This window comes from Mobula birostris, chromosome 6 (genome assembly GCF_030028105.1).
Source record: "Mobula birostris isolate sMobBir1 chromosome 6, sMobBir1.hap1, whole genome shotgun sequence".
NCBI lineage: Eukaryota > Metazoa > Chordata > Chondrichthyes > Myliobatiformes > Myliobatidae > Mobula > Mobula birostris.
The window spans coordinates 35,938,126-35,959,952 of record NC_092375.1 but is presented as its reverse complement, the minus strand read 5'-3'; the positions used below and the strand labels follow the sequence as shown (position 1 = coordinate 35,959,952).

The window sequence follows — 21,827 nt, the reverse complement described above, 5'->3', positions numbered from 1 at the left end:
CACTATTATTCTAAAAAGTTTTCAACATGGAGAGCACTAATTCATCAGCTAAGAATAGGTGGCAATCAGGAAAGGTTCCCTTGGTCACATTTGATCTGAGGCCAGGAAATCTCATGATCCATACTGAGATTCCCTACAACAGTTCATTTCTTTCAGCCTGTACAACACTGAACCAGTCCTCTGGAGGGCTTGTCTTGTGAATGAGGCAGAATGCATCCAGGATCATTCTACGTATGTTTTCATTTTGTGTTTTTACCACAATCTCAAACATGACTAAAGGATATTTTAAATTCCCAATCATATAAAATACAAATTTCACGGCTGATATTTGAACCCATATCTCTGGATTGTTAGTTCAGGCTTCTGGGCATCTACAAGCAAAAACTACAGCTGCTATAAATCTAAAACAAAACTGAATATGATACAGATATTTACCATGGCAGGCACAGCTACGGTGAGAGTGAGAAAACAAGACATGTTTTAAGTTTCAGAGAAGTGTTTGGGACAGAGCAGTGTCTGGTAACTTAACTACTGCAACACACATATTTAGTACGAATAGAATATTCAAGCAGAAATAACGAGAAATAATGAAATTTAACCTAATTGCACTGAAGCAGCACAGCACGGGACTGCACAAAGTTGGTTAGGAGCCTGCTGTGCCTTGATCTTCTGACAATGATCCGGCAGTTATCACCGTAATGACCTGCTATCCTAATAACACTGCAATTCTACCACAAGCAACTTTATAAGGCTTACATAATGTTAACTCTATTCGGATGATCTAAGATTAGATTTTTCTAAATGATAATTTTTGAAAGTAGTTTTAGTGAACTCATTTTGCCCAAGAAAATATAGTATTTGATTTGGCAGCAGAATGCACTGTTAGTTGTTGTACATCAAAATATTAATTTTCCATTCCATCTATTTATATTAACTGACTGTAATCAAATCTTATTTGTGTTATGTGTACACTTTGAGGCAGTTGTGCATTGCTTAAATTGCAGTACATTAAATAATCTATGGTGAATCAGGAGTTAAAATGAAGTTATCTGCACAAATTGATCTGTATTATGCAATACTGTTCTAATTCAGCAAAACACTATAGTACTTTCCGAGGCATCGATGGATTAGTACCTGAGGTGTTACAGTTTACAGATATATTTTAAAAGAGGTTATAATACTGAAATACATTTTGTCTTGACTAGCTAATCCTAAGGTAGTAACAGTAATTTCCAGTATAATGTTCTCCTGCAAGGAGGAGGAGGAGAAGATGGCAGCGCGACACAGCGCGCGCGGCCACTTCGGTGGTGATGTCTGTTATCTGTCAAGTAGGGTACCGTGCACAATTCTGATTTGATGGAGACAGACATGAGAGTACAGAGGAACATCTGGAAAACTTCTGAAATGCCCGCTTCACTGCTGCTGTTACTGTGTGGTCCGGAATCTCCGGAGGAGAAGGCCCCGAATCCTCGGCTTTGCTTGTTTCGGCGGCTGGGCGAGGTCGAAGGCGCTCAGCAGAGGATGGTGAGCGGGAGGCTGTATCGGAAGGGCTGGTCGGAGGCTCGAAGTTTTCGGACGGACGGACTCAGTGTCGTCTGTTTCCAATGCATCGGCAGTTGTCGGTGCCTGGAGGTTTATGGCAGGGTATTTCTCCCTTTGCCACCTGCTATCGGGGACTCGGGAGTCCATTGACTCGGGACTTTGAGATTTTTTTTACCGTGCCCATGGTCTGTTCCTTATCAAATTATGGTATTGTTCTGCACAGCTGTAACTATATGTTATAATTACGTGATTCTGTCAGTGTTAGGCTTTGGTTTGTGCTGTTTTTCTGTGATATCACTCTGGAGGAACATTGTATCATTTCTTAATGCATGCATGCATTTCTAAATGACAGTAAACGAGGACTGAGTGTTCTCATAATCTAAAAAAAATGTTCTTGAGTTAAGGTCATGGTCTTATAGAAACCTATTAAACTCAGTTTGAAATGATGATAGATAAAGTAATGTTAGTCCAAAATTATTGTCAATTTGCAGCTAATTAATACTCACGTTATTTGTATGACTACTTTCTATCAACCTCAGGTAAGAATTGATATGCAAATAAACAGGGAAATTGCAAAGTTGTCAGGGATGAGCTGCTCCACGAATGGGAAAAGGACAGCATTCTCTTACATGGAAATAAAATAGGTATGAGGTTCTTGGAAATATTTACCAAATACAAAGTAAGTTTGTAAGAGATAATTAAAGTAAGCCATTTCAACTTAAGAACTCTTCTAATGATGTGATATTTAGATATGAATCACTTGTTCTGCACTGAAAGTTATTATCATGAAGTGGGGACCTTGTCTTCCATATTTGAAAAACTATTGACTTCTTAAAAAAATACTTTTATTTCCTCTTGATCCAATGTTCGATACTTACCAATCTGCAATATGAAGTTGAGAGGGGAATTGATGGGGTAATTATTCCCCATAAAAATAGAAAGCACTATCATTCACATCGAACACAGAAGAGTACAGCACAGGAACAGGCCCTTTGGGCCACAAGATTGTGCCGAACCAATTAAATTCGTAATCAAATGGCCAACTTAACTAAACTCTTCAGCCTACACAAAGTCCATATCCTTCTATTTTCTTCACATTCACGTGTCATTCAAAATACCTCTTATGTTTCTGTCTCTATTACCAGCCCAGGCAATACATTCCAGGCATTTACCACTCCCTGTGTAAAAAACTTGCCTCACACCTCCTTTGAAATTACCCCATCTGACCTTAAATGCATGCCCTGTGGTACTAAACATCTCAACCTTTGGAAAAAGATATTGTCTATCTATGTCTCCCATAATCTTATAAACGTCTGTCAGATCTTCTGTCAGCCTTTACCACTCCAGAGAAAACACCCAAGTTTGTCAAAACTCTCTTCATAGCATACACCATGTAATCCCTGCAGCATCCTGGTAAACTTCTTCTGCACCCTCTCCAAAGCCTCAACATCCTTCCTATAATGGGGTGACGAGAGCTGTATGTAGTGCATCCTCCGTGTGCATGAGAAGAGCACAGTCATTTGCATATTGTATGTAGCTTAAGAATGGGCTCTTGCATAGTTTTTGTTCAGGGGAGAAGGCGGCGGAGGTTGAAGATATTTCCTTCAGTGGTGAACTGAACAGCGATGCTCTCCGAGGTTCTCTTTCATTTCCTGTAGCAGTATGCTTAAAAAGAAAGCAAAGAGGATTTGTGCCAATACACAGCCTTGTTTCATGCCAGTACTGATGGGGAATGGGTCAGATAGGTCGCCACTGTTCTTAACCTGATTGCTTTGGCCTCCATGGAGTTGCTGTAGGATGGTGATAGGAAAGGACCAATTTGTCAAATAATCCAAGATATTTATGTTGAGTTAATATAACTAAAGTCAAAATTGGTGAAATTCACAAGTATTTGTTTTACTTTCCTCATTGGTTGTACTGTTATTATAAACCTAATTATGCTGATATTGAAGCCTCCTAATAATTTTTGTTCAGCCAGTTTCAGAAATAATTTAACAGGCCATTCATCTTCTTGCTGTTTATAAGACTTTAATGTTACAGATTAGTTACCACATTTACACACATGTCCAAAGTAATTTACTGTGTACGAAAGATTTCAGCACATTTCAGTTTGTCACTGTACTAAATAAATACAATTATTTCATAAAATAACTAAATCATTACATCCTTGTTGAATAAAAAGTAAACTGAATAGGATACTAATAAATATCCATCAAATCTGTAACTGATCTAATGTCTCACATGCCAAAAGAATGACCAAGTGCAGTATCTGGCCTGAGGGTTGCCACTGTGGCTTCTATATTTACCCACATAACTGCATTCTGTACTTGGCTTTCTAAAAAATAGGGGAAATCATAGGTACTGTGATTCCTCAAATGTACTTTTGCACTCCAAGGGGCATAATAGGAAAAACAATTACAAATTACTTATTAGTACTAACAGTGCAAGGAATTTCTGAGGTTTCCATAACCTCTACATTGTATGTTCAACCACATCAGCCTGCAGGTTTCTCTCAGATGTTTGAATTGAATTTTCCTTGGCTATTCTCCTTTACGCGTATGTTCATTTTTCTTCTATTTCTCTCCAAAGAATCAAACACAGTTCTGGCTTTAGTTCAATTTCCTTCATAGCAGGTAGAGCATGCTTTAGTAGAGTTAAGTGAGCTGGGCAGATCAGAGGATGTTATGTTCAAACCTCTAAATACAAGAAAGAAAATTCAAATAAAGTAATCGTTCCTGAACGTAAATCTATTAGTACTCAAAATATCTGCATCTAGACATCAAAATAGGACAGTATACTTGATCTTGTACTTTAAGATTGAAGAATAAAGAAGACTACATTTTCTGAAAAGTAACATATTTCTCTATTTTCTACGGTTTTTAAGTTTCTCTAGGGAACATTATAATCCTTATTCAAATAACAAACCACCAGCTAAGAGAAACTAAATAAAAATGGTTTCCATAGCAATTACAAGGTAAGTACACACTTGAAAAATTTCAAGGATTGAAACTGTTATCTGTGAACAAAATATAACAATTAAGTTTTATGAAAACAAATTTGAATAAACAAGTTTAATAAGCATTTTTTGAAACACAAGTATTTTTAATAACCCAAAAGATATTTTTGTGTTTATACTGTTTTGTTAACATGACTAAATTAGATACCTTAATTTTTTGAAAGCTGTGGATAATCCTCTGGCTTTAGTACAAGAATCCTGCAAATAGGACATGTACTTTGTTCCTTCAGCCAGTAATCAATACACTGGAAAAAAAAGCAGTTCTTCAATTATTGGAAAATAATGCTTAGAGGCAAGGCAGAAAAAAAAATCTATATTAGTTACATCATTGGATGATAGATAAATTAATTTTAACAAACTAAAGAAAAATAAAGTCTGGTGTCTGTCGATGTGCTTATTTAGGCACTAGAACATAGTGAGTTATAATAGAACAAATTCTTTGGCTCTTTGCTTTGTAGATGAGTTACACTGTCCAAGGAAACCCAGTTTGCAGTACTTCTGTTAACTTAAGTTCTTCAGTATTAATATGACATATCAGTCTTAAGTTTTATGACTTATAACATCAGAATTGGGTGACAAGGTGGAGATATGTCTCTACCAAAGGTGTTCCTTCCCTCTATTAGTCTGTGGGTCACCCTTGGACAAAGTGCAGCACCTGCTTAGCGCACCCCCCCCCCCCCCATCTTTGTAAAGACACTGCCCAGACCAAGGCAATGACAAACCACTTCCATGTAAAAATTTGCCAAGAACAATCATGGTCATGATACCATGATTGCCTACGTCGTACGGCTTGGCACATAGAAATGATAATGAACATCAGAACATCTTATACAATATTAATAACAAATTTGTGAAGACATGCACTATTCTCTACATTTTAATGCATGTGATAATGTAAGTACTCCTGTTGTCTCTGTTTCAATTTCTGTACTGCATATTTCAACACATTGTTAGGATAATAATGTACAAGTTTTTAGCACATACACTGCATTTTAACTGAGTATATAAAAGCAATTGATGTATTGATTCTAATTTGACACTCAAGCTAGTCAGTTGAAAAGACTTCTTGCGTCAATTAGCATTGCAAAATACATCATAACACCATTAAAAAGTTTATCTTGTGTTCCAATTCAAAAAAATATATAAAACAAAACCAGAAGCCAGCACCTTTAAGTAATTTTCTTTTTGTTAGGGGATCAAACATTGCATTATTCACGGCAAAACCCAGTAGCAAGGTTCTGCCAGTCACAGTGAGGCACTGGGAAAGAAATTAGAAGATGTTGTAGTGTTACATACTGAAGCACTCTGCTGCAAAGATTACACCAAACTTGACCTTGTGCAGAAGCTTAAATCATTTCATGCTTGTATTTAATGTGGAAAATGCTTCTGTTTTCCTCTGGCCTTGAAGCTATTTCTCACACATTAACTTCAGTCAAACAGTATTTCCTAAAGCAGAAATTTTTGTTTTCTCTCTGCAGGATGGAAATCAGGGTTGTATATTTTTTGACATTGTAAGTTATGCATTAAGAACAAGGTAACATTCAAATAATAGCAACTAAAAGGTATATTCATTTAGATTATTTCCTTTTGCTTTTATTTACAACACTGCATCCAATTATGTTTTCTCAATTACCAGCTCTGCTAGCTTCAAAGATTTCACCATATTCTTACATCTTCCAAAAAAAGTAAGATTTTATTTATGCTCCCTTCCACATTTTTGCCAAGTTTTATGTCATTCTAATATGTCAAAATTACATTCTTTGTACCTACGTTCAGATCTTTTACACTGAAGAAGGAAAAGAAGTCTTTTTTGTACATGTTTATCAATAATAAGATTATTCCAATCTCTTTGTATCAATACTGTTATTCTGTTTATAATTCTGGAAAATTAATAAAAAGATTTAAAAAGAAAGAAAAGAATCATTCAAAGAACACTCTGTCTGTAGTGACAAATATGTACTTCATCACACTGACAAATTTAAGATCCAACATATCCTTCATTTTATGTCTACAATCAAGCCAGCTTATTAATTCATTAAGAAGTGTAGACGGACATGCCAGGAACAGTGTCTGACATTCTTAAGATTGAAGTGACAACCTGATAAAACAACAGTTGTTAAGCAGCAAAAACATCCACAGGTTGTTTCAATGATTCTGATCAAAGGTGTGCATTCCTTTCATGTCTAGTCATGAATGGTGGAGTAAACTCAAACATCACCATCCTCAAAGAGGTGGACTTGATCATGTGTACCAGGCACTGGCAAACATAAGATTGGCTCCATATCATGTTATTGCAGGACTGCAAAGTGGATGATCTTTGTTGACTCCCAAGACCCTCAGCCTCCCCATGACATTAAGCACTAGATGCAGGAATAGGTTATAGGGTAAACCAATTGCCTGGCTATGGTGTTGAAGTCCTGCGCTCCTCAGCTAGCCATCAATTTAACCAGGCTGCTTCAACACAGTTACAACATTAACAATGTCAGGCTATATCCTGTACACAATCCAACTAATTACAGATGAATCAGTCAGCTTTTAATTATCAAAATGATGGAAGATGTCATCAACAGAATTATCAAGAGTCCCCTGTCACCAGTGCCCAGTTTGGGATACATCAGCACCACTGCATTAAACATGCATTAATTAATGTTTAATTATGTTCAAATTAATTCCAGAGATGACGCGAGAGTGAGTATCCTTTACGTGAAGGCAGCATTTGATCAAGTGTGGCACTATGCAACCTTGGTAAAATTAGAGTGTCTTTCTCTTAACTTCAAAGGTTGGATTCATACCTTGCATAAATGAAGATGTTTTTTAGTGTTGAAAAACCATAACCCCATCACAACAGGAGATCCTCAAGGCTGAGTCCCTGGCCCAATCAACCTAAGCTGCTTTAACGTGGAGAAGTAGAGATGTTTTGTTGGTGATTGCTTAATTTTCAACTCCATTCAAATCTCCTCAGCAAACTATTTGCTCTGCCCACATGTGACAAATCCCAGAAGACAGACTTATTTTCAAAGATGAAGATTAATTTGTCTCATGTACATTGAAATATACAGTGAAATGTATTGTTTGTGTCATTGACCAACACATTCCAAGGATGTGTTGGCGGCAGCCCGCAAGTGTCCCCATGCTTCTGCTGTCAACACAGCATGCCCATGACTTACTAACCACTGGAGGACCCAGAGGAAACCCATGTGGTCATGGAGAGAATGCATAAACTCCTTTCAGACTGCAGCTGGAATTGATGCTGTAAAGCATTATGCTAACCATTAAGCTGCCATGCCGCCAGGCAAGGACTTACAAGTGACAGGTGACACTCGCATCGCAAAGTGCCACACTAAGAGTTATTTATTTATTTAAAGATACAGCATGGAGCAGGCCTTACCAGCTCTTCAAGCCGTGCTGCCCAGCAACCTATTGATTTGCTCTGCCCACAGGTGACATTTCCCAGGAATTATAGGGGCATGAGAGAGGGTTGGGCAAAATTAGCTAACCACTGCGTTACCATGGTTGAACCACCCATTTCTGAAGTTCAATGATGTTAACATTGCTGAGTTCTCTATTTTTAATATTCAAGCCAGAATATTAAGTTCCTCTAATATTCTTCTAAAACGTCTAATATCATTGACCAGAAACTCAAATGGATCAGTTGTACAAGTACTGCTGTTAACAGCAGGGTCAGGGACGTAAATGGCTAATCCAAGATCCTTCCACCACCTACAAGGTATAAGTAAAGTGTATGACAGAATGCCTTCTACTTAACTGGATGAATGCAGATCCAGTAGTGCTCATGAAGATTGGCACTATCCTGGGACAGAGCAACTGACTTGATTGGCACTCTATTATCCAATCATTCATTTTTTCCATAACAATCCATGTCCCATGGCAGTTGTGATTGATCCATAAAATGTATTTCAGCTACACCTAGGCCATTTTGATAAATCAGTAGTTTGGCAGGTGCTACAGGTAACCCCACATCACGGTTGTTCAGATAATAGAACATTGCTATTACAAATTCACAAATTACTACCCAAAAATTTGAGATACTGAATAAAATTCACTCTCATGGAATTTACATGAGGTACAAAAAAATAAATAAAACTCAAAATTAACTTTCAGCTCACATTTCCCAATATAGGCACACATCACATGGCTTTGCATTATGGAAAATTGTGATATGGACCTTCTATCTAGGATGCAAACCTACCTGCTACCCCGCATAACACAGCTCACCTGTATCAAGAAAGTCAGGGCAACAAGTGCATGGAATCAGCAGTGCATTCACTTCTTATTCATACACCAGCATAATGGAATATATCACTCTTCTTTCATCAATATGTATCTAAATCTTTGAACTCCCTCCCTAACAGCAGTGTAGGAACACCTTTACCAGAAGGACTGCGGTGATTCAATGTGTGACTCATTATAACCTTCTCAAGCTGTATCATAAAAATGGTAATGAATGAATGAGAAAGGTCAAATTATGTACTTTTCCCTCACCCCTTAAAGGTGGCGTGTGTGTGTATTTTCCCTCAATCTTGGGTTCTCCACCAGAGGCCTGGGAGCTTGTGGGTTCAGCACAGTATCCTTGCTGTTCCTAGTCATGCACTCTTCCGGATCAGGTTCTCAGATGTTGTTCATGGGATTTGTTGGAGCCACTCTCCCAGTCCAGGTGTCACAGCTCCAGGTGCTCCTGTCACCACCGGGATTACTCTGGCTTTAATCTTTCACATCCTTTCTATCTGCTCTTTCAAGCCCTGGCATTTCCCCTGCTTCTCATATTCTTTCTTCCTGTTGTTACCGTCATTCCGGATTGCCACATCTATTACTACTGCTTTCTTCTGTTCCTTGTCCAGTAAGACTAGGTCTGGTTTGTTGGCCAGTACCTGCTTATCAGTTTGTATTTGGAAGTTGGTCAGTTCCTGCTTATCAGTCTGTATAAGTACCATAGCTCTGTCATTCTACACTACTTTCTCAGATTTTTCCCATTTGGATTTGGGAATGTCCAATACTGAGAGCTGATGTTCCTATACACAATTCCTGCAACTTGGTTGTGCAGTTGAGTGTCCATTCCTGCATCTTGCACCCTACTATTATATGCTGTATGGCTTCAGCAGATTCCTTACACAGGATGCATCTTGGGTCTTGTCTGGTGTGATAGACCTCCTGTCCCATGATCCTCTCGTATCCCCTTTTGCCTATCACCTGTCCAGTTCTTGGCTCTATCCCTCCCCCTCCTGTCTTCTCCTATCATTTTGGATCTCCCCCTCCTCCTCCAACTTTCAAATCCCTTACTCACTCTTCCTTCAGTTAGTCCTGACGAAGGGTCTCGGCCTGAAACGTCGACTGCACCTCTTCCTACAGATGCTGCTTGGCCTGCTGCGTTCACCAGCAACTTTGATGTATGTATGTTGCTTGAATTTCCAGCATCTGCAGAATTCCTGTTGTTTGGTGTGATAGACCCCTGCTTCTATTGCTTTTGTGCTCAGCACCTGTTCTTGTGTAGCCATCAGCCACACCTCTGTGCCATCCTTCAGCCCTGCCATTTCCAGCCATTAGTAGGACTTTCTTATGTCAGCCACCTCTGATATCTGGTAATGGTACATCCCGTGCAATGGCATGTCCTGCCATGGCCTCTTGTCCTTTGGCGCTGCTTCACCAACTTCCATTTCCAGATCCCCTGCATGCTGTCTTAGACATTCTCATAGCAGGTCATCCTTTGGGACCATCTTCCTGACAGAGTCATGGATGTTTCGCACTTCTTCCAGGACTGTGGCCTTGACACTTCCAAGTCCCTATCCTCCGTTATTCTGGTGGGTGTATATTCACTTGGCATTGGACTTTGGATGGAATCCTCCATGTATTGTTAGTAGTTTTTGTGACTTGACGTCATCAGCTTCCATTTCCTTCCTTGGCCAGCACACTACTGCAGCTGTGTATCTGATGAATGGTAGGACGAATGTGTTGATGGCTCTGATCTTGTTCTTCTCATTCAGCTGGCTGTTTAGGACCTGTCTCACTCTTTGGAGGTACTTGCATGTTGCAGCCTTCCTTGCGTCGTTATCGTGCACCTGCGGGATCCCCAGGAATTTGTAGCTGTCCTGTGCATCTGGTATGTAGCCTTCAGGTAACTCGACTCCTTCAGTATTGATGAGTTTGCCTCTTTTCACTACCATCCGGCTGCACTTTTCCAGTCCAAATGACATCCCGATGTCTCTGCTGTGCACCCTTGTCAGGTGGATTAGTGAGCCAATGTCTCTTTCATTTCTGGCACTCAGCTTGATGTCATCCATAGTGGTGGTGATGTTCACACCACTCTTGAACCTGTACCCATATCCACTCTTTGAGATGATCTGGCTGAGGGGTTTCAAACCTATGCAGAACAGCAGTGGATACAGTGTATCACCCTATTCCACATCTGATGGTCACCTGTGCTTTGAGTTAACTTCTAGCATTGTCTTCCAACGGCCCATTGAGTTCTTGATGAAGGTCCTTAGTGTCTTGTTGACCTTGTCTAGAGACAGGCATTCCAGTATCCATGTATTTATAGATATACATATATATAAAAAATTTAAATGTTGCTCCTCAGGGGAAATTCACAGCCTGTAAGTACTTCTAACCATATCAAGAAAACAGTATGAAAAGAACACTTCTATCGTTCATTTTATATTGAAGTGCAGCATTTTAATCTAAGGAAATGCAATCAAAATATTTATATAAATCAGGCATGACGCTGAGGAGGATTTTCAAACCTTGAGCTAATATTCTCAACAAGTCACATGTAAAAGATATAATTATGCAATAAATATCAATTTACTTCAAGTGAACAGGAAAAATAAATCCCCCTCATGCTGACTGAATAATTTGGGTTTAATAAGGATTACACCTGAGGAAGAAAACAGAATTAATTTATAAAAAAACATATCTATCTTCAAACATACAGAAAAAAAATCAGATTTCCACACTGTTAATGATATACTGAATAATCGCTTAGGAGGCTGAATTGCAATCTGAGTAGAAACAGTAGTAATTTCCAATTATGTTCTTTGTGATAAGATCTGAGGGAGAACAACAGAACATAATGTACTCATATCATTGACAAGTTACACTGCTACACAGTCCAGAATACGATTATTATTAATTGTTTTTGATTGGTATTTTAAGTATGCCTGTTACTTTAACCATCTGCAGTTCAAGTTACTAATAATATAAATATTTATGTTCAAAAAGTCATCAATAGTTGTGTAAAAATGAAAAGCAAACCCACCTTTTTGTGAAAAGTATGCTTGCATTCCAGCTCATAACAATCTTTGTGGGGAACTAATTCCTCATGGCAAATGACACAAGGGTCTTCTTCAATGCTCTTGGGGCAAAAATATAAAATGAACTTAGATTAAAATACAAAGCAACTGGTTTAATAGAATTTGAAGTTCAGGCTAGATGCACTTCAAGCTTAAATTCTGGATCTAAACTTGAACTGCTTTTGGTCACAGATAGTTGTGAGTTGACAGAAGTGGACAAGCTTCGGTTTGGGAGCATCTGCACTGGTAGTATCAGGTGGGTCTTCTATCCTCAGCTGCTGAATACAATGCACCAGTAAGAGCCAGGCATACACACATCAAATCTGGCATACAACTACATATCACAAAAGATCCATCAGTGGATCCCTCATCCAATTCAATAAACTTACTGCTGGTGCTGGTGTTTGCTGCCCACCCAACCATCTGCTGGGTTCCTACCCTGCTCTGTACAATCTGTTGACTCAAAGAAAATAAACACTTCTTCCCTATTGATTGACACTCCATGGTATTCATTGCACTCAATGTCTTGCAAATGAACTTCTAATCTATAGCTTAAAAAGCCAAATGAAATTCACAACAGTAAAAATCTGTCACAGAGGGTTTCTAGTTTTTATCTCTCACACAGGTCATGGACCTCTCTATATTGCATGTAGAGTGGCTATACCAGAGGTGGACATGTTATGCAAATAGAAACTAAAACCTACTCCAGTATGCCACTGCTGCCAACTTACAAATAAGGGACTTTTTACGGTCTCAAATATGTACATTTCCTAAAAATCCTGATAAGAATCTACTAGATGTAATTTTTAATTTGAAACCTTATTATAATGGATCTATATCTAATATTTATAATATGTTGCTGGGAATGAGAAGTGTTCCTTTAGATAAAATTAAAAATCTTTGGGAACAAGACTTACAGACTTCAATTTCTGAGGAAACTTGGAATGAAATTTTAAAATTGGTTAACACTTCATCGTTATGTGCTCACCACTCTCTCCTACAATTTAAAGTGGTCCATAGGGCCCATATGACCAAGGATAAGTTGTTTCGCTTTTATTTGGATATATCTCCTTATTGTGATAAATGTAATAATGGAGAAGCTTCACTCATTCATATGTTTTGGACATGCCCCAGTCTTGAAAAATATTGGAAAGAAGTATTTCAAACCTTCTTGGTACTTTTTAAAGTAAATTTTAAGCCTAATCCTTTGACCACTTTATTTGGTATTGTTGAAGGAAAGGATATTATTTTGAAGAAACACACGCAAAAAAAAATGCTGGTGAATGCAGCAGGCCAGGCAGCATCTATAGGAAGAGGTACAGTCGATGTTTTGGGCCGAGACACTTCATCCTGAACACACACAAAAAATGCTGGTGAATGCAGCAGGCCAGGCAGCATCAATAGGAAGAGGTACAGTCGACGTTTCGGGCCAAGACCCTTCAGGTCTCGGCCCGAAATGTCGACTGTACCTCTTCCTATTGATGCTGCCTGGCCTGCTGCATTCACCAGCACTTTTTGTGTGTGTTCCCTGAATTTCCAGCATCTGCAGATTTCGTGTTTGCGTTATTTTGGAGAAATCTGATTTGTACATTTTGGGTTTTATTTCTCTGATGGCTAGGAGGGCGCTCTTGCTTAAATGGAAAGATGCAGTCCCGCCCACTCACGTTCAATGGCTGCGTGATGCGATGTCACGTTTAAATTTAGAGAAGATTCGGTGTTCAATTTGTGAATCTAATCAAGACTTTCAAACATTGTGGGGACCTTTTTTGAACTATTTTCAAAACCTTTGATTTGCCGTAAAGCACAGATGATGGCTAATAATATACTTTTTCTTCTTTTTTCTTCTTTACTAATCAGCTTCAGTCTTGGTAGTGGGTTAGATTTTTTTTCCATATTATAAATTTACTATATTTCAATATTATGAATTAATCAATTTGTATGAATATAGAGTAAGGAGTTTGTATGTGTGATTCAGTATAATGTATTTGATATATTTCTTTTTTCTTGAACTCTGTATTCTCCTATGTAGAAAATTAATAAAAAATATTGAAAAGAAAACTTACTAAATTAACAAACATGAAAACATCATAATATTACAGTCTAACACCCAGTGTCTGAATAACTTGTTTAGGAAATTTAAGTAGTGAGAAACTCATAATTAGAAAAGGAATCTACTTGTTATTATTAAAGCTCAGGCACATCCTAGAGGTGAATATTGAAAGGTAATGTTTTTCTTTGGTTCCTTTTTTCCCTAATTTCCTCTCACTCACTATATCTTCTGAAAATAGTTTTGAACTTGAAGCATCAAAATAAAAGTTCAAAATATATACAATCTTCCAATAATTTTCTAAACTGCTGTTGTTGACATACATGGATAGACACTAGAATTTTATTTAAAAAGGAGGGTATTGGTAATGCCTGCCTGCAATAGTTTCATTGTAGGGTAAAGGTTTGTTCTCCGTATTAAAGTACTAAATGTATAATTTAATAATATTGCACATTGTACTCCATTTCTGAAATTTGCTAGGATTGACTTCAAAGGAACTGAATTTCTGAAGCAAACGGCAATGTGGCTATGTTACAACATCATGCGTTTAATGTAAGTGATTAAGGATAAAGTTCAACCTCACAAGGCGTTCTATCTCATAGTTCGCTTAAAAAGAATGAATTCTCATTCATTCAATTAATCAGAATGCAATATATTGCACATCAGCCATTTCAGTGATTATATTATAGAAATACAATCAATATACGACTTTACTTTATACCTCCTGATGCTGCAGAAACTGTTGTTGATACTCAACACCCATCCATGATTTCTTCTCAATTTGTCCTGGCTCATCAAAATTGCTTAATTCTGACCTAGAAGAGAGATTAAAGCATCAACTTTGCTCAGAGAACTATTCTTGTGTGAGAGATCTAAAGGGCATCATGATTATTCAACAGATACAGTTGACTAATGAGTCAGGTTCAAAGACTGTATAGGTCTAAACGCCAGTACCAATTCTTAAGTCAAGAGACAATTGGGACATATTAGGCTCTCTTACAGGAGTAGGGTGGGTATGGTTGAATGGAAGCAGAGGACAGGCAGCTATCTGAGTCCATATAATATAGGATCAGGAGGTATTCCTGCACAAATCAGCTCCCAATGCAAAGTAAGCACATTTTCATCCCATACATTGACAGATATGGGGAAATAATCCAAGATTATGGACCACGCATAAGGCTACACTGGACCTGGTTTACTCCCAGTGCAGCAGACACCAAATACTTCAGGTAAACCAATGTTGCAGTGATGCTATTTCTTTTATTTGCAAATGAAAAGCCCAATCAGCAACTCCAAGCTTTCACACAATTACTTTTTTTTTGTTTTTTCTAGTTTAACCCAACCCAGGCACAATCCAGCTTTTGTGTAGAGGCTTAGGAAAGATGGAGGCCCTCCACTGGTCAGGGTCGACCATGGTTGTTGTGTCCTAGCTGTCTATGTCGATACGCAAGCAGTGTGATATGGAGAGCAAGCTGTTGCCATGCAGCAGGCTCCCCCTCTCCATGCAACTGATGGGTCCAAAGGAACTGCAGAAACTCATGCAATTTGGCATCAGTGGTGTCACAGCAATTACCAGTCAGTGCTAACCTCAACATAGGACTGCTTTAGGGACTATAGCTCTGGATATTTCCTTGGGGTTTACTTCCAAAGCCCATGATTGGACATAGCTGCAAGGGAGCAGGGGTTTGAAATCATATCTGTTGAGTCCTAATGTGCCCGAAACCACTGGTTTTAAGGTGCTAGTAAGCTGCCTTTCTCCCTTCTTTTCAAGAAAGGAGGGAGAAAGAAAAAACAGGGAGTCATAGACCGGTAGCGTGACGTCAGTGGTGGGAAAGATGCTGGAGTCAATTACAAAAGATGAAATTATGACACATTTGGATAGCAGTAACAGGATAGGTCCGAGTCAGCATGGATTTATGAAGGGGAAATCGTGCTTGACTAATCTTCTGGAGTTTTTTGAGGATGTAACTATGAAAATGGACAAGGGAGAGCCAGTAGATGTAGTGTACCTGGACTTTCAGAAAGCCTTTGATAAAGTCCCACATCGGAGATTAGTGGGCAAAATTAGGGCACATGGTATTGGGGGCAGAGTACTGACATGGATTGAAAATTGGCTGGCTGACAGAAAACAAAGAGTAGCAATTAACGGGTCCCTTTTGGAATGGCAGGTGGTGACCAGTGGGGTACCGCAGGGTTCAGTGCTGGGACCGCAGCTGTTTACAATATATATTAATGATTTAGATGAGGGAATTAAAAGTAACATTAGCAAATTTGTTGATGACACAAAGCTCGGTGGCAGTGTGAAATGTGAGGAGGATGTTATGAGAATGCAGGGTGACTTGGACAGGCTGGGTGAGTGGGCAGAAGCATGGCAGATGCAGTTTAATGTGGATAAATGTGAGGTTATCCACTTTGGTGGTAAGAACAGGAAGGCAGATTATTATCTAAATGGAGTCAAGTTAGGAAAAGGGGAAGTACAACGATATCTAGGTGTTCTTGTACATCAGTCACTGAAAACAAGCATGCAGGTACAGCAGGCAGTGAAGAAAGCTAATGGCATGCTGGGCTTCATAACAAGGGGAATTGAGTATAGGAGCAAAGAGGTCCTTCTGCAGCTGTACAGGGCCCTGGTGAGACCACACCTGGAGTATTGTGTGCAGTTTTGGTCTCCAAATTAGAGGAAGGATATTTTTGCTCTTGAGGGAGTGCAGCATAGGTTCAGAAGGTTAATTCCCGGGATGGCAGGACTGTCATATGTTGAAAGATTGGAGCGACTGAGCTTGTATACACTGGAATTTAGAAGGATGAGAGGGGATCTGATTGAAACATGTAAGATTATTAAGGGATTGGACACGTTGGAGGCAGGAAGCATGGGTGAGTTTTGAACCCGGGGCCACAGTTTAAGAATAAGGGGTAGGCCATTTAGAACGGAGTTGAGGAAAAACTTTTTCACCCAGAGAGTGGTTGATATGTGAAATGCTCTGCCCCAGAAGGCAGTGGAGGCCAAGTCTCTGGATGCTTTCAAGAAAGAGATGGATAGAGCTCTTAAAGATAGCGGAATCAAAGGTTATGGGGATAAGGCAGGAACTGGATACTGATTGCGGATGATCAGCCATGGTCACAGTGAATGGCAGTGCTGGTTTGAAGGGCCGAATGGCCTACTCCTGCACCTATTGTCTATTGTCTACACCTGGCGGAACCAGGTGTAGTAACTAAGAAGTACTATATAAAATTATGAGAGGCCTAGATAAGGTAGACATTCAAAGACTTTTATCCCCCAGGACGGAAATGATTGTGAATGGATGCCAGATGCCAGTTTAATATCATCTCTAAACTCAATTACTAGAAGGCAAAGATTTAAAGTGATATGGAAAAGTTAAAAGGTCCTTTTTTTTTTTTTACATAGATTGCTATAAATGCCTGGACTATATAGGTTTTAGGTGCTAGGGGAGGGAAGGTGGTAGAAGCAGATATGATAGAGATCATGTGCAGGAAGAGGAGATTAGATTAAATTAGTATGATGGCACAGGCATCATGGGATCTAGGACCTGGTCCTGTGCTATATTACTCTATGTTTTATATAACAGACAAAATGGAGGGATATAAAGTTGTGAAGAAGATTGGACTGGCCATGATCTGAATGATTGTTAGAGTGGCTTGAGGATTGACTGGCCTACTCTTACTCCTGTTTCATTATATAATGACCATGACGTGAATCTAAAATGCTGTACCCTTATGAGCTCCCAACCATCACATGATGGGTCAAATCTGTTGAGAAATTTCAGTCACATGACTACAGAGACACCTTGAGAGGACAGGTGTCTTGCAACGAGCCACTCGCCTTTCTTTCAGCATAACACAATAGCCCCATTTGCTCATAATAAGGATAACTAAAATACTCAAGGAGCATGGCATCAGCCAGATAACAGAAACTGTTTAACTGGCAGCTTATTCACTAACTTAGTCCTTACACTGCTATCATAGCACACCATGTACTATCTCAAAGCTACACTACAGCATCTCATTGGATTCCTTTGCTGGCCTCTTAAAAATCTGCACCTAGGTCAAGGGCAGCACTCATAAGGGATGCCACTCTCTTCAAGTAATAGGTTACACTGACTTGAAAATACATTGTTGTTCTTTCAACAGATCTGGCCCAACATGCCAAAAATTTCTGGCTAATGGTACTATGGGTGCATCCTCACTCTTCCAATTGCAGTGCTTCAACTAGCAGTTCACCAACACTTTCTCAATGACAAATGTGTCACTTACCAGTGAAAACTCAATTCCAAAATACAAAAACTAAAAAGAAATTAAAATACCACTTTAAATTTAAAATTATCAGAATCAGCTTCATGAAACCATCATATCATATTGAATTAAGACTTACCTGTTTCTATATCCATGTAACTGGCTTGATGCTGGAGTCACAATGGTGGCTGCAGCATTAGTAGCTGAATGTAAATGGAGAGAATGCTGGGGCAATGGTAAACTAGGAGAGCTTGCTTTCCTCCCAGATTTCTACAAAACAGAAATCAGATGAAAAAAAGACCTGGATAAACCTGTATGCAAATATGAACTATTTAAAAATGAAAGAGATACCTAAATTTCTGTTAACAAGTAAAAGAATGGAAAGAGGCATTAAATAGCCTGCCAGTACCTTGTTGGATAAGTCAAATACCTAGTCTGTTCACAGGGACCCAACTTTAACAAACATTAATGCTCAGAAAGGACAGCCATGCGGCATTACTACAGATTCATATTGAAAATAATATCAAAATGTGCTCTCACAGGTGTTGCTGCATATGAGAGAGGGTGAGGAAGAGGGAGAGGGAGAGGGCGAGGGAGGTGAGGGTGAGGGAGAAGGTGAGGGTGAGGGGAGAAGGTGAGGGTGAGGGGAGAAGGTGAGGGAGAGGGAGTGTGGGGGGAGACAAGACAGAGAGGGAGGGGGAAAGAGAGAGATGGATTAACAGGGAGAGGGAGAGAGTGTAGGAGGGGGAGAGAGTGTAGGAGGGGGAGAGAGAACATGAGAGGGAGAGGGAGAGAGAATGAGGGAGATGGACAGAGAGACGGAGAGAGTGTGGGACATGGAGAGAGAAAGGGAGAATAGGAGAGAGAGAGGGAGACATTGTGGGAGAGAGATGGAGAGAGAGTGTGGGAGCGGGAGACATGATTAATTGGGAAAGTACAAGAGAGAACGTAGGATGCATGCAGCATTTTGTATAGCTGCATTGCATCTACAGTTTCAACATGACAAGACTCAAGCATGAAGATTATGTGCACCTTCAGAAAACAGGGTAGACTGAAGCAAAATGAAAGATGATAGTTGTATGTTTTTAGTCCTTTCCTAATTCAAATGCATCTCACTCCTGCATTGCTACGACAGTAGTTCTGAAAACACTGTTGATAAGATTGAGAGATTCTTATTTAATGATAATTAACCCAATGTAAAATACAAATTTACAGCTATTAAACCATTAAAATTTACTAATTGAGGTGTTGATATAGAATCTGGATAGTGTAGCTAACTGGTTACATTGAATCAAAGCAAACTTTTAATTGCTTTATAAGTACAGGAAGAAACTTGCAATCAGCTGTTTGCACTCTGCGCAATACAGCAATGGCAATGCTCTCAACTCTGAAGTATGATGCTATTGATTTCAACTCAACTGAATTTCAGAGTGGAATGAAAGTACAGAGCCGTTGTTTTTTAGTTGCTTAGTACATTCAATCAAGCATGGTTTAGTACCCACTAATGTTACCGTAAATGTTAATCAAACTTCTGTCTTTTTTACATTTATTGGGAATAAAGTAATAATTCAGATTTTTTGTCCTTTTTTTTGTAATTTTCTGTTCTGTTGTTGGCAGCAGTAGTTTGAGTTTGCAATAGATCTCCTCCGAATTCTTTTTCATAACTACAATGAAATCAATTATATACTTAGCCAAGCTAAAGAGGTCAGAGAAAACAGTCTACTTACGGGAACCTGCAAAGCAAGCGGGTATCGTGGTTCAGGATTGATGAGTTCTGGAAGATTACTCAGTTTAGCTCCATTTTTGATCAGCTGAATATGATTATTGAAATTTTTCTAAATTAAGAAAAAAAAATCAATTTACAAAAACTACGTGGGAACACATTTTTCCAATGAATGCTGAATAAAATCAAAACATTATCCTGTACTATTTGCTTTACTAACCAAAAACATTTCAAAACCGATCTTGGTTTGCATTAACTTAGTTATCTAATCTGAGTTGGTGTAAGAGAATGAGGCTTTAAGCAAATAAAAGGTCAGGAAAAATGTGAACCTCATTCCAAACATAAAACAATCTGGACTTTACCAATTCAGAAAAAGATTATGACAATTCTAGCATCACAGACTTCTAATGTGGATGCATTTTTAAAATAAAGTTATGAAATAGAATATTTTGACTCTATCCAAAGTAATATTTCAGAGTGCATCATATATTAACAAAGGAAGTGCAAGGGTAAATGAAAAATTATTAAACTCTTGCCTAGATATTCCTGAATTTTTAAGGCATAAAGACTGCTTTGCTATTACTTCTGTGTTGGTACAAAACGTGCAAAAGTGCATTTCTTCAGAAAATATGGCAAATAGTAAGTGATTAACACATATCTAATATGAATTGGAAAAAAATCTATATTAATATCTAAAAGCTATTAACAAAAGCAAAAAAAAACAAACAGAAGATTACTGGGTATTGCAATATATATATATATACACACACACACACACCATTAACAATGTGACTTCTTAAAACATCACATCTAAGATCTTCAGCATTATCATGGAAAAGGATAGAATCAGAGAGGACAGGAAAATTTTTAATTGGGGAAGGGCAAATTATGAGGCTATGAGGCTATAAGGCTAGAACTTGCGGGTGTGAATTGGGATGATGATTTTGCAGGGAAATGTACTATGGACATGTGGTCAATGTTTAGAGATCTCTTGCAGGATGTTAGGGATAAATTTGTCCCGGTGAGGAAGATAAAGAATGGTAGGGTGAAGGAACCATGGGTGACAAGTGAGATGAAAAATCTAGTCAGGTGGAAGAAGGCAGTATACATGAGGTTTAGGAAGCAAGGATCAGATGGGTCTATTGAGGAATATAGGGTAGCAAGAAAGGAGCTTAAGAAGGGACTGAGAAGAGAAAGAAGGGGGCATGAGAAAACCTTGGCAAGTAGGGTAAAGGAAAACCCCAAGGCATTCTTCAATTATGTGAAGAACAAAAGGATGACAGGAGTGAAGGTAGGACCCATTAGAGATAAAGGTGGGAAGATGTGCCTGGAGGCTGTGGAAGTCAGCGAGGTCCTCAATGAATACTTCTCTTCACTATTCACCAATGAGAGGGAACTTGATGACAGTGAGGACAATATGAGTGAGGTTGATGTTCTGGAGCATGTTGATATTAAGGCAGAGGAGGTGTTGGAATTGTTAAAATACATTAGGACGGATAAGTCCCGGGGGCCTGACGGAATATTCCCCAGGCTGCTCCATGAGGCAAGGGAAAAGATTGCTGAGTCTCTGGCTAGGATCTTTATGTCCTCGTTGTCTACGGGAACGGTACTGGAGGATTGGAGGGAGGCGAATGTTGTCCCCTTGTTCAAAAACGGCAGTAGGGATAGTCTGGGTAATTATAGACCATTGATCTTTAAGTCTGTGGTGGGAAAGTTGTTGGAAAAGATTCTTAGAGATAGGACCTATGGGCATGTAGAGAATCATGGTCTGATCAGGGACAGTCAGCATGGCTTTGTGAAGGGCAGATCATGTCTAACAAGCCTGATAGAGTTCTTTGAGGAGGTGACCAGGCATATAGATGAGGGTAGTGATCTATATGGATTTTAGTAAGGCATTTGACAAGGTTCCACACGGTAGGCTTATTTAGAAAGTCAGAAGGCATA

General features: G+C 38.9%; 1 protein-coding gene across 5 annotated transcripts in view; it reads right to left on the bottom strand.

Annotated features, from left to right (window-relative positions):
• Positions 1 to 3,558: 3,558 nt before the first annotated feature.
• The window catches only part of LOC140198938 (uncharacterized), a 126,611-nt gene continuing 108,342 nt past the window's right edge, over positions 3,559 to 21,827 (bottom strand). For all 5 annotated transcript variants that reach the window (XM_072260222.1, XM_072260221.1, XM_072260224.1 and 2 more), the window contains 6 exons: positions 19,888 to 19,995; positions 18,300 to 18,430; positions 14,631 to 14,724; positions 11,829 to 11,924; positions 4,707 to 4,803; positions 3,559 to 4,238 (listed from right to left, as the gene is read on the bottom strand). In XM_072260222.1, coding sequence (XP_072116323.1) covers positions 4,708 to 4,803; positions 11,829 to 11,924; positions 14,631 to 14,724; positions 18,300 to 18,430; positions 19,888 to 19,995 — 525 coding nt within the window. In that variant the 3' untranslated portion in view covers positions 3,559 to 4,238; position 4,707. The remainder of the gene's footprint in view (positions 4,239 to 4,706; positions 4,804 to 11,828; positions 11,925 to 14,630; positions 14,725 to 18,299; positions 18,431 to 19,887; positions 19,996 to 21,827) is intronic.